A 16620-nucleotide genomic window follows, 5' to 3' on the forward strand; every position below is an offset into this window, starting at 1 on the left:
CTCAGCAAAGAGAAAAAGAAAAAAAAAAAGAAAAAAAGAAAAAAAAAGAAAAAAGAAAAAAAAAAAAAAAAGCTTTTTAGTCCAAGCAGTCTAATGGTATCAGCATTTAAATGTGATACTGCAAAAATTTTTGAGTATCAGGACTGAAGTCAAATGGTCTGACTCCTCATTGCTACCACTAGTGAATGTACCAAGGCTCTCCCAAATCTTTTCAGTTAAATTGACTTCTATTACAAGTCTTCTCTTTCTAGATTGCATGATTCCTTTTCACTCTGATGCTTTAGCTATGACTGTGATAAACAAACAAGAATGCATGAATGGAAAAGTGCATATTCAACTGGAGTAGTGGTTAGCTTTCTTAAAATGCTCTATTTCTCTCTTGTATTTGGAGTAAATTCTATTTTAGTTTTAGAATGCACAAAATCCTCATCACAAAGAAGCTGCACCTGTAGAAAAAGTGACATATATGGAAACAATTGAGAGAATCAGTAGGTTAAATCAGAGTATGTTCATTCAGCTTTGAGGTTAAAGATCCCTAGAAAGTACAAACAGATTCCAAAACATGCTGAATGTACCTGAGTTTCCACTGAAGGAAGAAAAAACAAGCTGCACACTCTACAACATTAGTCCCAGAATGTTTGCTTTAAGTTCCGGTGTCTTATATCACTAATTGTGTGCTCTTTTAACCATAAATCACTATTACAAATGTGCACTTAATATCCTGCTGTTAATTTCTGGTTCTTTAAACTACACAGTCCGCTACTATGAAACAGAAGCATTTGTTAAGAGGGGATAAGTATATTTGATAAATTAAAGGGATTAGCACGATCTTAAATTAGTAAAGGAATTTAGTCTTTTTAATATTTATTTTCTTGCTGCTGCTCAGTTTTTGACAGTGGAAGACATGTCACTTATATAAATATACTTCAAACGGAAGACCTTCTCAGGGTGGGAAAGGCATCTTTTTGTTCTTACTGGTATTTAATAACTACATTTCAGTAATTGTCAGACCCATTATAAGTTTCTTGCTTCTGGGATAGCACCACCTAGTGACTCTTATGCATAACGGAGATAGCTGCTTGGCAAAAAACATGTACGCTGCAAATTCCAGAGCTAGTTGTAAGCAGATGTGAGAATGTGCTGTCACTCATCTTCAAACAAAACACCAGAGATACTGGCAGAAGGCTCATTTCAAGTCAGGGTTACCTGGAGAGATGCAATGTGGCTTCCATGTAAATTATTAACTTTCGCATCAGTCAGTAATCTACAGAAAAGCTGGAGAAAATTGTATCAAGATTATGAATCTTAAACTGTATTTTTTCTGGTTTGCTTTAGGAATGAAGTACATGTCAAGTGGAGGGAAGAGGGCTAAGAGGCAAGGCCAGGGTGTGATGGGACATTTACACAGTCACTATTCTTTTCTTTACAAAAGCTTCTTTGTAGAAAGTTAAGAGTATAGCATTATCCTCCTTTACTAAGCAGAGATGAAGCAGCATTGCCAATACCTTCTGAATTCAGCCAAACCTTTCATTTATCTTGCAAGCTGCCAAAACTAAACCTGGCAACAATCTGATTTTAGAACACCGGCCCCAGCACAGGATGTGGGTGCCAATTATATTAGACAGCTGGAAAAAATAGAAAAAAATCACAAAGACTTTCAAAAAATAGAAATGACATAAGGGTTTTAAGCTATTCTTATAACACCATGCACAGGAGCATATGCATAATAATTTTTAACAGGATGTCCTGTACTGACTTGACAGAAATACAAACACCCAACTTGTTTGAACTTTATGGAAAGGTAGATGTTTTATAACAGAAACCATCCAATTCATTTAAATAGGAAACAAGGAAGGAATGTAAGAGAGGAAAAAAAAAAAGTGGAACTACACCAACAGGGTAAACATACATTGCTGCAATGAAAAGCATCTTCATATTGAATCTTTCATGCATCTTAGGCAAAATACTCAGTTTTGTGTTACTGCCACTGAAAATACCTCTAAAAAGCCAGAGGCGGCTAAGTTTGCATGAAAGCATCAGTGTTCATGTGGCTGTCTTGTTCATCATCAAATTTAAAAATACCAATAAAATCAAATGTATAATATTTACAAAAACTGTGACAGTGTGTTGTAACTGGGAGAAAGCATCTAGTCTGTTTTATTCTGACAATAGCTCCAAGGTATAAAATGGCTGGTAAAGAGGGGTGTGGAAGCACAGTTGAACAGATGCGAGCTTTCTTTTTTGCTTTGCTTGATCGATCTAGCATGAGTAGAAAAACTATTTTTACCAGTCCAACAATGACTCAAATGTCAGAAGAAATATACACAAAGATTCTTTGTTTCCCACTTAGGCAATAAATAATCCTACTCCATCTCAAACTATATCCCCCTCCAACTAAACTTGTCGTAGCTGAAAGGAGAAGCAAATTCCTCATTGGATTCCCACCTCTAAGGGAACTCTAAATTTGTAATTTGAAAGGAGGTAATCCAGAGCCTTCTAATTACAGGAAAAGAGCAGAGACAATGTAAAAGGAATCCATCCTATGTAGAATATAAATGGATATTTTGCTATCAGTTACATACGTGCAAAGAAGGCTCTAATATCTGAGTTCCTCCAAATGTTCCTTTTCTACATAAAAGTCTCAGGAGAGGTTGAAGGCAATACCAGAAGCTGTAATTGGCTATGACGTTTCCAGAAATCCTATGCAAAGCTGCTGCACGGGCACAAAACTGCATCTACAACCTATGTACAGCAAGCCTATATAGCACTACCTAATGCATATATTTCTGCTAAGAGTATTTTTGATACTCTTATGTTATATCAGACTTGCTTATGTTATATCAGACAAAAATGATTTTGCAATCTAAAACAAGACATTGCATTTGGATTATTCCTTATTACTACATCTATTTATTATCCATGATGAAAAACGAACTTGAAAAATGTGGAAAGCATCGAGTGACATTTTTAATGTGTATGTTTCTTGGCTTCTTGGCATGCATACTGCAGAACTATCATTCCAGCTGTCGTACTGGATTACTGGTATTCTGGCATAAATCCATGGAGTAATCAATTTTATTTAGCTATTTTATTTAGCCATCAGTTTTATTTACCCATAGATCTGTGCACTTTTGTGTAAGTCAGGGCCAACAAGCTTTAACTAAAGTGAATTAACTAATCCTAGCAGATTAGTAACTGTACTTTATAATTTGTTAGAAACTTCTTTATGTATTGCATTGATGAATCTAAACAGGTGTGTATTACCTCCAAACAAACTGTCTACGCTACATGATTTAGAAACTCTAAGACATGTTGCACAAGAACCTATCAATCAAGAAAATTCCCACATTCTCATACTGCTCTGAAAATGAGTTCTGGCCTTGCGTACCAGATAATTTCCCTTCCTCTGGAATACATGCCTGAATTAATACCCACATATGTAATAAATAAATAAATAAAATAGTATCATAATTTGGTATCTGGGAACTTTATACAGCAGAGCTGAAAAAGAATGGCAGAGTTTTATCTAGAAATAACTAGATTTTCAAAGGAGGAAGTAGCTGAAAAGATCGCAATGTCAGCAAAGCTGTTGCAGAAAATACCTGTTTTTGTTAATGGACTAGAGAAGAGCTGCTGAAGAAGTTTGTTCTCTGAAGTTCGCAACACCACCACTATGTCAGCAGGAAGAGTGTCTCTGTTCTTCTCAAGAAATGCACAGGCATCATACAATACCTAGCATGGAAACAGAGTCAGACAAGTCACCAGAAAGGGTTGCCCTAAAACTACCATGTTATTTAAAGTGTGAACAGTCAAGATGACCTTGTAGACCAGTTAGTTTGGCTCTGACAAGCCAATGAGTTATCCACAAAAGATTTAGAAGTGTACAGCTACAGCAATGTCTTCAAAACGTGAACGGCCTAAAAAAACACCTATATTCATGATGTTATTGCAGATCAAATTTGGTTAAATAGCTTTACTCACATTATGCATTATATTAAGGTTTGCCACATCAAAGTATGGTATGCATGAAGTAATATAATAGAGAACTCATTAAAGCTTAAGTTGACAGTTTACATGTGAAATAAATGGTTCTCAGGTAGTCACCATCTATATGTTGTCTGCAACAAACTGTTCTGTAACTAGATCTCTTGGAGGAACAGGAGTAAAATTCAGATGCAGGTCAGTATCAAGGTGCATTAAATAGGCTTCTCACTGCTTCTAAAATGATAGTAGGAAAACTTTCATCTAGGACCTTTCTTTCACTGTGCTAGGGCATATCAGTTTTGATTCTTTACTCTCCAATGCTTCAGTAGGCAAAATTGCCTTTTAAAAATGATTTAAATTGTATTTTATAGAAATTAATGCCTGGCTATTTGTAATCATACATGAATTCTTTAATTTTGCTTATCCTTTTTAAAAAAAAAAAAAAAAAAAAAAAAAAACTGCACTAATATTTACACTAGTTTTATTATTACTAGCAACATTCCTTACTAGCCTAATTCCACTGGAGTCCACTAGTTAAATACAAAGAAATTGAAATGCTCTCCTACAATGGAGAACTACTCAGTAGTGGTTTTATGACGTGGTCATTTGGGTATGAAGAATTTAATAAACCTGTGTGAAGTTTTGCATTTATTCCTACGAGGCCAGAAAGCTGGACTAAGTTTACTAGAGCATATCATAAAATTTTTGACTCTGAAGAAGAGACTTTATTGGTAACTATAAAAAATAGATGGCTATTTCATTTTGACTTTTTGTTTATGAATGAAAATTTGCAACTGAAATCACAAGTAAAGCTCATGTTATATGAAAAAATGGACCTTTAATCCCTATATAAAATAACACATGGATTGCTGAGAACAAAACAGGTTAGGTGCTGTGGAGTACAGTTGTGTGTCCTAGCAAGAATTGCTCCAGTCAGTCTTTCCAATGCTTTCAATATGGGATTTAAGTACTATGGGAGATATTGTTACATGCTGCCTTTACACATACACGTTACCTACAGTCATACACACAATTACCATGGCATTCACATGATGTTAACAACTCTGTAGCCTGTAGTAGCCCGACAGTGTTGCTCCTTTAAAAATATTGTAGTGATGTTGCTTCTGGTGCCAGATTTCTTTCAGAATAAAAGGCAGTTAATGTCTACCAAATTTCTGAAGAGATCCTAAGGATAGGTTCTAAAATGGACTACTTCACACAAAAATTTTATTATAGATTTTAGGTTTTCTAACTTTATCATCTTATCTGTAAACTTTCTCATTGTTATATGAGGGAAGAAAAAAAAAAAAAGCAGTTACTTTGGATAAAACAGATAATGACCCCACCACTAAATAAAAAGTCACATGGCCCTACCTTCCCAGCATAGTGCTGAATACCAAATGACAGTTCCACTCCTTTTGGTCTCCAGAAGTATTTGCATCGTAAGTTATCCTCAAATTTATCTAAACATTTGAGAAGTGACATTGATAAAAATGAATAACAGTGGCTAAGTAAAATCACCATCCTAATTAAGGACTGCTTGCTGCTATACTGCTATATACACATGCATTATCAGATTGCCCAGTAACAGCTGTGTGCCATCTTCTTCGTGCTTTCTTCCAAGCTATTACTTTTGAATACAACAACTCAATCAAAACTAGAATGTCTTTCAAATTCCTACATTAATGCATAGTTTTGTGCATGGAAAACTATTAAATAATAGGGGCTAATGAGAAGGTGTGAAAACTTGTTATATTTTGCTGTGAATTTGCTTTCTATATATGTATGTATGTACATTAAGGTTTGGGGTGCATTTATTTCAAAGCTGTGCACATATCTGGCCTGTCTAAATGCCTGTTATTTTTATTTTCCCCATCTTCCTTTCCCCATCCATTTAGCTTTGTGTATCATGTTTTAAGTATATGTCAATGTTTTCAGGCTGGGGCCATCTCCCATTTGCCTTTGGACATCTACGGGAAAAGATGCTTCTATCCAAAGGGCTTTCTGTTTCCTGTGACACACTTCTGAACAGCTGACAGAAAAAGAAACACCACTTGCTATGCGGTGTCTTCTTTGCTCTGTGATGTTTCATACTCTTTTCAATATTTTGTAATGAAATTAGTGCTGATACTGTGAAACTTGCTATTGTATTTCTTTATCTGCACTTGCAACTAGAGACCCGAGGGAAGAATCAATTAATAAAATTCTCCATCATGTTGTGTAGGTCAGACAATATAATTATTTTTTTCTAATGTTAGAATCCACTAGTATTTTTCTTAGGCTTTTTTTTTTTTTTTTTTCTGTTAATGTGTAACCAAGCTTGAAAATCCTTCAATTTAAAGCTAAAAGAATTAAGTTTAGAATTTAGCAGGGAGGGAAGGGTTGGATGCAGAGTTGGGGAGAATTAATGATTGCTTGGTACATCTGGAAAGGGCAAAATATCTCAGTTGCTATCTCCTTCAGGGATTCTGCTCTTCTGTGTTCTCAAGATATTAGTAAGTTCTAGACGAGAGAAAATGCCATTGTCAAAGTACAAGTTCAATATTAACTGTTTTACAGGACCAACAGGGAGGCTCACAGCTTTAGTACACAAATAAGGACTGGAATGAAACCATAGCATTCAGTCTGTCTTTGACCTCATTTCAAATTGCAGCCCAGAAGTGAAAAATCTTGTGCATATATCATGTAATTTACCAGGCAGCTGTTTTTCTGTGACTGAGTTTGAATCCCTGCTGTACATTACATTGAACTGGAACTCTCTGTTACATATCACAGGGAAAAATGTAGCTCTAGTAAATAAAAGCATGACAACAGTTTTAAACATGGCATGCACTGCACGTTTTAAAGTTGGCGCCAAGATTTGTTAAGACATACATAAAATATGCATGAAGGAAAGGTAACATTGTGCCAGATGGCACACCAGAAATAACACACACTTTCTATTTATGATGAGATAATCTGGAGTGAAGCAGTATTTTCTAATTGGATAAACATGGGCCTAGGATCCTGGGAGATCTTAACTTTACTCTCAGTATTAATGCTAACTCCCAGGGTGGTCCTAGTGCACAAGAATCTGCTATGTTGCAGCCTTCCTTTTATAATGAGGATGAATGCTTCTTGATGTACCTCCCATACAGGGACAACACACAGGTTATTTCCCTAAAACACTGAAAGACGATAAGCCCCTGACACCGGATACGTAAGATAACTTTTGCAATACAAAAAACATGCATCGTGAATGATGAAGCACAATGAAAAACATAGTTAAAACATCAAGCAAAATGGCACAGTCTCAGTAGGACAACTAGGCTAGTAAAACTAAAGTAAAGATGTCAATCCATGCTCATGAAATATATGTTGTTTCCCAGGATTTTTGTTTGCTCATACCAACTAACGTTAGGTCTGTTGCCTGAGGAAATCGACTTTCTTCATCTAGTAGAGAAAGGAGACCCATGGGTTTCTGGAGAAACATATCTAGAAGCGGACGGTTATCCTCATACTCCACTGCAGCAGCATCGATTCCCTCACTCTGATATTCCATCTACAAAGTTACCAGCACAGTTTTTATATTGAACAAGTAAAAGCAACATTGTTGGGACATTAATGAGGCACAGCAACACTCTGTGGGCCCCAACATTATTAACAAAACAATAACTACGTTGAAGGATTTGGCCATGACTTATATTTAAACCCCATAACCATTTTATAGTTTATAATGTACTCCTGAATATGATCTATGGGTCAAAATGGCTGATTCAACTAGACTTCATAAGAGTTGAACTTACTTGCTCAAGTGCAAATATATGTTGATTGAAATAAAATTGGATCTGCTCATTAGCAATATTTATGCACAGCTGTTCAAAGGAATTTCTTGCGAAGTTCTCAAATCCAAATATATCTAGTATCCCAACATTCATCCCATTTTCAGCATTGCTGCATGTGAAAATACAAACAAAATTCAGCATGGGCAACACCCAGTTAAAATCAAAATAAACATGGTAACTAAGATTGCATGATCAATTCAATCTGCTGCAAAAATAGCGGAGAAAAATTGTGTTTTAACTTATCAGAAGTTATGCATTTGTTCAGCATCATTAATGGCTTGGTTTTACACTTGCCTTGTACAAATTCCCATGAAGGAAGCTGGAGAATCACAGGTGAAAAGCAGGAGAAAAACTCTTTCAAGACGTATTAAAACAAGTGGTTTCAATAAGCAGATCCCCAATAAAACCTATTGCTAGCTCCTCCACATAGACAAAAGCATCAAGCTCTAGTATAATGTTTTTGCTATACTCAGTGAGCAAGGTAATTTCTACCAAGTCTCCTGCTGTTACAGAAGGATTGTTAAGGGTGTTAGCTTATGTATTCTCATACTACAGTCACACTGGAACTGCAAGTGTGGTTGATGATATTTCTGCTATTTCTGATATAATAAAATACCAAGTAGGAATCTCCAAGTTATCTCCAAGACAAGAAAAATGCAGAACATATTAATGTGGTGCCAAAGCACAGCATTGCATTAACATTATTCTGTGGTAGAATTCATAACTAGCATCATCTTCAAGTTATGTTTGCAATATTTATTCCACATGTCCTACTAGAGTACTTGTTCCCTCCATGCCTTGTCCCAGGAGGGAAGGAGGAGTCTTGCAGCAAGTAGGAGCACTTCGACATCACCTAAGGCATTCTCTTATATCTAGAAATCTCTACAGCTTCTTGAAAAGAGCAAAGCAGCTGGACCAGCTCTTGGCAATTAAAAAAATGTGAATGTTTCTGTAATTTCAAACGATTCAAAATTGTCAATTACAACTCAAGTAGCAGCATAATAATAATCTGAGATCTGTATTTATTACTAACGCATACTGGCAGAAGTACTGGAATGACTGTCAAAGCATACTGAAGTTTTCAGTGCACTCCAACTATTTACTGGCTTTTGGTATGACCTAATGTTCACTACATAAGAAGCATCTTCTTAAAGAATTTTACGTTATTTTCGCCATCTGATTTCCGTTGACTTCAGTAGCTAAATTCCACTCAGCTCTTTGAAAATGTTGGGGTTAATGTCCCGGAAACAGAATTCAGTATCACAGCATGAAAGCCATTTTGAAGACTTAGCCAAAATAAACACAGCACCCCTCCCGCAAAATCAAAAATATACAAATGGATGAACCCATCAAAGACTACTGCACAGTAAATACAAATGATTCACCGATGTGTAACTTGCCATATATTTTTATCTGGCTGAAGCAGCGTATTAATGCGATTTACGATCCAGCTGAAGAGCCGGCCATAAAGTGCTTTAGACATGGCATCTCGCACATCAGCTGCTTTGTCCACAGTGTTTGTTCGAATAATAGTTTCCCCACGTGTTACAACACAGTGGGATGTTAGGGCCTCTTGAAGCTCTTCTGACCCAATACTTAGCAGTGCAGCAGCTGAAAGACAGTGAAGAAAAGATATTTAACTGTGATTATACAGTGGAAATCACTAGCATTGCCTGTTACCACAAGTTACAGATTCTCACAGATATAGTCAAATTGCATTTGTAGAATTGACAATGTTAAAACGTGCTTACCATTATCTAAGGCTTCTGGGTTGGGAACTTCACTTTTATCTGTTTGGTGTTGTGAAGAAATGGCAGCAAACTCAATATTTCCAGTATTTAGGATTCCAGTCAGAATTCTGTACACTGAGTACACTTCCTGTAAAAATGACAAAAAGCACTTTTAAAGGAATCATTTTAGATACGTACACTAAATTTACTCTATGAAAGAAAAAGGAGAACACTGGAATGGCTATTAAAGCTTGTACACTGTTCTGTAGGCTCCTATTGGTTGTTCAAGTAAGCTCCTATTGACACGGACAAGTGTGATGCAGAACTGTGAATGGACTTGCCTGATTACAGAATGAGACCTCAGGCTGGTCCCAGCTTCTGGGTGTGTGGTTTTGCTTTCATAATTCATTTCTATCATAAGAGAGATTCTGTGGCACAGGTGTGTATTCACACGATCAAATGGCAGCCTGAACACAGGCGATGCTGGAGACGTTTTTAGAAAGAAGGTCAATAATGGTTTAGAAACTGTATCTCTTACCTCATCAGTGAATCCTATAATTCTAAAGCAATGCTGAATTGCTTCAAATTGTCTTCCATAGGAATCCTTAGTAACAATATCATGCATTACTCTTCCAGTTTCATTATCAATATATCTAAGTAGAATAGGAGAAAGAAAGCACCAAACTAGCAGATACGCCAGTACAAACTTCCATGACTTTAATGTAACTGCATCAGCAAATGGGAAGAATATTCATTGAAATATCTTCCGATTAAATATTTTGGTACTAAGTTTTAATTTTTTAATTAAAAGTAATTAATTAACTTTTGCTTATACTTTGTTAATATCTGTTCATAGCGTTACTAACATTTTATACACACACACCCTCACCCAATACAGATCAGATGCTCTCCAAGTACAGATGTCAATCAAAAAACACAATTCCAAAATGCATTTGGGGTTCTCTGAAGTATTACAAGAAAGCATGAGGTGACTGTCCTGATCTGAAAGTAGGACAGAATATTTACACAATAATAAGATTGTTCCTTCCTTCTCTTTAAATGATTCAAGTTCTCATACAAATAATGTAATTCTTTATTGTCCATCCTTTTCTTTGCTTGGGATGATTAAAAAAGATCCTTAAGGGATGTTGAAAGATTAAGAGAGATTTTAAGGCATCATACTGAAAGCAAGAGCTGATAAATAGCTAATTGCAATGAATAGTTAAAACAAGTTACCTAGGAGGCTTTTTTTCAGGAAGTCTATATTCAGAAAGTTTCTTCTGATGATAAAGGCCAGCATAAATATAATAAAATATATGGAAATTTTTCTCTCCCCTGGAAAGAAAAAAAGTATTTATATAAAGCACAGATGTTTATACTCGCAGTATCTTGTACAAGGAAAAGTGGAAATCCTTATTGTGAGCTAATAGAGTAGGTAGCAAATATCACACTTGTTTTAATGGTATAGGATCAGTGTCAATAACAGTGAAAGCCTGACAACAATTATTTCAACTGTGAAACACAGAACACCCAGCCAATCACAATATTTCTCCAAAGAATGGAACGGGTCTGGCTTCCAATCCAAAAGAACCTTACTATTCTTTTCATTACAGTACTGTATAAAAGACTAGCACTTCAGTAGAAGACACTACTGAAAGCATTTAAAATAAGGGCTTTTGCAGAATTAAACAGAATGCAAACATTTCATAAACATGAAAGGACAGATGATTTGTACACTTACACAGCCTGTTTTATGACCCTTGATTTTTCAAGTAGATACTCAGAAATCTTTGCCCCCATTACAGCTCCTGTGGGCGTAAACATCATTTCCAGATATTTTCCGAAGCGACTTGAGTTGTCATTGATGGCAGTACAGGCATTCCCAAATGCTTCAACCAGAGGATTCACCTGAAGAATTTTCTCACGCAAAGCGCGGTTATTGGCCTTCACAGAACAGATACAGACCAGAAGGGCCATTAAAAGAATATATTGCTTACCCACAATCCAATTCCTGCCTCAGAAGCATAGCATCCTGTTATCGTAACTTCTCATGGAGTTTGATACCCTGCTAACCTAATTATACAATAGGGCCATAAACTGAAAAAGAAATGTCCTATTTGTAAAACAAAATATATATATATATAAATACATATATTCTTTCTTCTCTGCAATTGTTCTGCCTCCAAAGCTTCATGAAACTTAGTTAAAGCCCCCAAACCATCAAAAACTGAACAAGAAGAATATTAGCTAAGATTGAAATCATACTAATACATATACTTATGGTTAACCTTACACACTTATTTTCCCATTGATTTGCATTAGAATAATTACTCATTGCATTTAAACGTGTAAGAGCTTCTAAGATCAGATTCAAAGCAAGATCTGTCATTCTTTATTGTATACATGAACAATGTCATAAACACAGTAGATAAGTATAAGCACTGAACATTTGGAATTTGTTGCTTTCCCTTTAAAAGTATTGAGTGGCTTGGCACAGGTTGTACTCTAACACCTTGATTCAGTGCTCACAAACGCTTGATTACTCTGTCCCTGACTTGAGTGGGAAAATTCACATGAACATCAAATAAAAAGAAAATTTCAGGGGGTGGGGAGAATTTGTTCATAGTTTTACATGATTGGCTAGAAATACCTTTCCCAAGAAGGTCAAATGTTGGACGATCAGATGGGCACTTTCTGTCTTTCCAGCACCACTTTCCCCACTGATGATAATGCACTGAACACACAAACAAAACAGTAAGTGCACAGCTCACCACATGGTCAATAAATGGGTTTTCAGCTGTTATTGCTCCTGTTTATTATTTAACTTTTAGTACCAAAACTGCAAAATACCTTAGGGGTCAACCCACTCAACTTCTTTCAGAAAGGAAAGATCAGTAGAGGCTGAGTGTAATCATTTCTTAATTCCTTAGATCACTGAAATGCATCTTGCAATACCTGACAGGAATGTGCATATATGCAAAGGAGTGAGTGATATTCTAAGCACTAAGACAAATGAGTGACCATGTCTACAAGCTAACATACGCTGTGCACACAGGCAGCTTGTTGCAAATATTCAAAACTCTGAAGATTGCCACAGCTAGTTGATGTAACATAATTCAACAGTGCATCTGAGCTCACTTCATTGAGTTCATTTGAATTAACATGAAAAACAGGGTACAGCTGTACTTACTATACTCACCAAAAGTCTGCTCCTGGCTTTAAAAATTATGTTAAGGTTTGCTGCTGTGTAGAGAGATTATCCTGTAAGTGATGCTGATATTCAGGCTAAAACAACAGACTGACATCTAAACAGTTCAGAAAAATATGCATCTGTTCATTGGGTGAGTCTGAGAGAACATACCCATGTTATTCCTGAGTTGGCAGTCTGTATGTAACATGGTATTTTATAGGTTCTCCAAAGGCTTACAAACTCGAGGATTAGCTGGAAGCATCTGAATTACTCAATCTGCTTTCTGCTGGTATGTTTCATGAATGAAATGGAAGGCCAGTACACCTGGAATGTCAGTTCAGAGCTGAAGTGTGAACACTCCAGGTCACAGCAAGCATGAATTCTAATGCTATTTATTATTTTCCAATTTTTCATGTGCCCTACAGATCACCAGTGCAAATATTAGTTTACTTAGAGTACAGTGTGAACTGACATAGGATAAATGTTAATGCCAAGCAGTTGCATAGACTTGTAAATTTCTATGCAAACACATGAGACTTCCTTGCACCATACACTGACTCATGCAAGATTCTTTGCTGGGAAAAGAGATGACGTCCTAAAATACTTGATGCAATGATACTTGATACAGAACCGAGCTTTGTGAAAGGGTTTGAAAGAGACAGCAGTTCTCCAGACAACATTTCTGACACTCTTTTTTGACCAAGAGAAAGATTATCCATTCTCCCCAGCCTGGAATATATGGAGTCATTCCAGCTCTTTTTTATTTACCATTCTCACTGTGAAATAACCTTGCAAGAGCAACCTTTGTTGTTCCATAAAAAGCAATGCATACCAATGGGGAGGTAAGTTATATAAAGTATATAAATATATATATAAAGTACATGGAATAATTAGTGGGTATGTTAGGTACTGCTAGACTCTGTGCTCTATGATAGATATTGCTGTGAAGTTTTCTTAGGAATCAGACATCTTGTGGTGTCTGACAGAAGGTGTGGATGTTGACTCTAAATAATGTTAGTGATATGACATTTACAGTTCCTTTCCTTAATTCTTGTCAGGTATTTTCGCATTTCTTGGAAATAGACAACCTAGTGATGGACTCAGAGTGTTTTGATACCTAGAACAGTCTTAATCTACTTTACTAGAGGAGTAATGTACAACAGCTTACACAAAGACCATGAGTTCTTGCAGAACTCATACTGGCCATATTTGACTTTAGCTTCACCAGAAATGTTAGACTTTGAGTCAATTTTCAGGCTTCAAAGGAAAATGCAAGGGAAAGCTGAATGGATAAACAAGCAGAGTAAGTACATTTTTGATCTAGTTACATTGTGCATCTAGCACACCCTAGAAAGAAGAGCCAGCATAACATCGCCAGTTAATGGAGATAAACATACTCCTGTAGTCTTTTACAAACAGAAAATAGCAAACTATACATGCCAGCAGGCATAGCCAGATGTCTGCAAATAATTTGCTGCCTCTGCATAAATGCAAATTACTTCTTGAAGAGATAGGAAGGACATATAAAATTAAAAATCTATAAAGTTAGCCTGATGGACTGACAACAAAACTATTTTTCTCTAGATAATAATATGTGTAAATAATTATTAGACCCCAATACATATGTACATACAACACATCATATTCAAATAGTGCAAAATTACAGTTTTAAGAACGCAATAAAAAGGAATCTAACTTCTACAGCACAGTATTTCATTCTCATTAAAATCATTGCTAGACTTGTGTCCTCATTACATTCATATTAGACCTATCCTTAATATAGTTTACTAAACAATGACTTGACGGTTTGTGTTTTTTGTGACTTGCAGTAAAAATAAATGATTATCCATTACTTGCTACTGTCTTTCTGCAATGGAAGAGCAGTTAAAACTCTGTTAACCTGCTACAGCACTGAGACCCCCCTATTTTACACAAGTGTAAATAATTACAATACCTAGTGCAAGACAGGTTAGGATCAAATTGTACTGCAATAGCCTGTAGTTGGTGTCAACTGCCAGAAGTTCATGGGTGTCTGGGAAACTATAATGGTCAGGTAACCCTTCTATTTGACCTATTCAGCTTTGTGCTCTCTTTTATGCCACTGTCCCAACCTGACTAGATTTCTGCTCTGTTTTTCCTCATACAGGAATAAATGGCTTAAAGAAATAATCTGAAAGTACAACATGAAGATTCTTACCTGATCTTTGCTGAACGTAACCATACTTTGGTAGGCAGCATCTGCAGAGGCAAATATGTGGGGGGGATTGGATGAACGCTTCACACCATGATAAAGCTTGGAGAACTAAGAAAAAAAAAAACACAAGTCAGAATACCTAATTAAAATGTACAAATTAATTGTAAAATTAAGAATTGATAAGGAAGATAATGACTATCTTCTGCCTACTAAACAGAAGGCAGTTGTCTGTTCTACCATGAAATTCACACTGAACCACCCAGCAGAGGAGTGGTAATTCTTGGCACTGACCACCTTCCAGAACACAAATTACAACACCTAAAATACATTCCAAAGTTGCCTTCACAAGATAGTCAAGAGAACTGTATCACAAGAAATACAAATACAAGCATTCAAGCAGGGAAATACCCAAGGTGAACCACAGGAACTGCAAAGAGTGAAACTGCAGAGTAAATCTCGAATCTGGTCCCTCTGCCTGCAGCCCTAATTTAGGCACCCACAGCCAGTAGGATTTACGGCTCCACCTCTCTTCATATTCATAAGGAATTAAGCTGCCTCTATCTTTACAGCATTTGATTCACTTGTTTCTTTTAAGCTGCAGCTGACGGTACAGGACATGTAATAACTCAATAGTGAGAGCAACTGTTTGGAAAGCAACAGCCTCAGCATGAGGTGGTTCATATAACCATCTTCTGTTTCCTGGAAGAAAGTACTAAATGCCAGACAAGACCAGCAGTGGCTGGGGCAATATTCAGGCCTCCTGTGAAAGTTGTGTCACCATGGGAAAAGCATCAAAATCAAACTACATCAAACTGAAAGGGGGGGGGGGGGGGGCTAAATAAATAAATAAATAGCCATACATCTCTGAAGGAAGAAAAGGCTGGGGTTAGTCTATGCTCCCATCATCATTTAAGTACTTTAGCCAGTGGTGTTAATAAAAAATGCAAAGTAAGTACTGTCCACATCTTGGAGTCTCTCTTACCTGTGGAGAGTAAATGCTGAGATTCTGGAAGGGGTTTAAGGCTATTAAAATGTCTCCCACATAAGTATAAATTTGTAAGTCAGCATAGCGTTTCTGCAGCTGATGGATAATGGTATCCTGAGAAGATTACAGAAAGTTTGATTGTTAAGCAATATTTTTCCAGTCAAGATAATTTTTGTAAATATACTGAGAACACTGATTAAAAAGTACTTATTATACATGTTATTAATTATTTCTTAAACTCTGACATCACAAAACCAAACAAATATTTTCAAATTTCTCACTAATATCATAAAACTAAGTTAAATGGCATACCCTATTGCCAGATAAGCATGCACTTTGCTGTATCAGCCCAAGAAGTAAACTTCCTGAAAACAAAATGGCCATGCAGATTTTCTGCACTTCACAGTATGTTTCCATTTAATTTTTTATTTGACTGTGAAACAAGGATAATAGTTTTTCAAGGATTAGATTTGAACTGGTAGTAAGAGACTGCTTTAAGCAGAATGCTAACACGATTTAGTATTATTATTATGTCATCTTCTCACTGGCATGCAGGTTAAGGATCCTCAGGAAAAAAATGCAGATAGTCTGCACATAGGTGTTATAATAAAATATGCAGCTGATGTTATTTCACCACTTTTTATGCAGAAGTCGTAGATGTGTTACTCCATATAATTCATCAGTTTTAGAAAACTCACTTAAATCAAAATCTT

At 36.1% G+C, this 16620-nt stretch overlaps 1 protein-coding gene across 1 annotated transcript in view; it reads right to left on the bottom strand.

Annotated features, from left to right (window-relative positions):
- Positions 1 to 16620, bottom strand: part of MYO3B (myosin IIIB) — a 250167-nt gene that overhangs the window by 142466 nt on the left and 91081 nt on the right. Inside the window, exons 14-25 of the mRNA XM_084524490.1 lie at positions 15905 to 16021; positions 14926 to 15030; positions 12189 to 12272; positions 11280 to 11482; positions 10775 to 10873; positions 10077 to 10191; positions 9560 to 9686; positions 9194 to 9419; positions 7770 to 7917; positions 7372 to 7525; positions 5359 to 5447; positions 3603 to 3732 (exon numbers count right to left, since the gene is read on the bottom strand). Of these exons, the coding sequence (XP_084380616.1) occupies positions 3603 to 3732; positions 5359 to 5447; positions 7372 to 7525; positions 7770 to 7917; positions 9194 to 9419; positions 9560 to 9686; positions 10077 to 10191; positions 10775 to 10873; positions 11280 to 11482; positions 12189 to 12272; positions 14926 to 15030; positions 15905 to 16021 (1597 nt within the window). The remainder of the gene's footprint in view (positions 1 to 3602; positions 3733 to 5358; positions 5448 to 7371; positions 7526 to 7769; positions 7918 to 9193; positions 9420 to 9559; positions 9687 to 10076; positions 10192 to 10774; positions 10874 to 11279; positions 11483 to 12188; positions 12273 to 14925; positions 15031 to 15904; positions 16022 to 16620) is intronic.

Source organism: Aythya ferina (genome assembly GCF_964211825.1).
Source record: "Aythya ferina genome assembly, chromosome: 6".
NCBI lineage: Eukaryota > Metazoa > Chordata > Aves > Anseriformes > Anatidae > Aythya > Aythya ferina.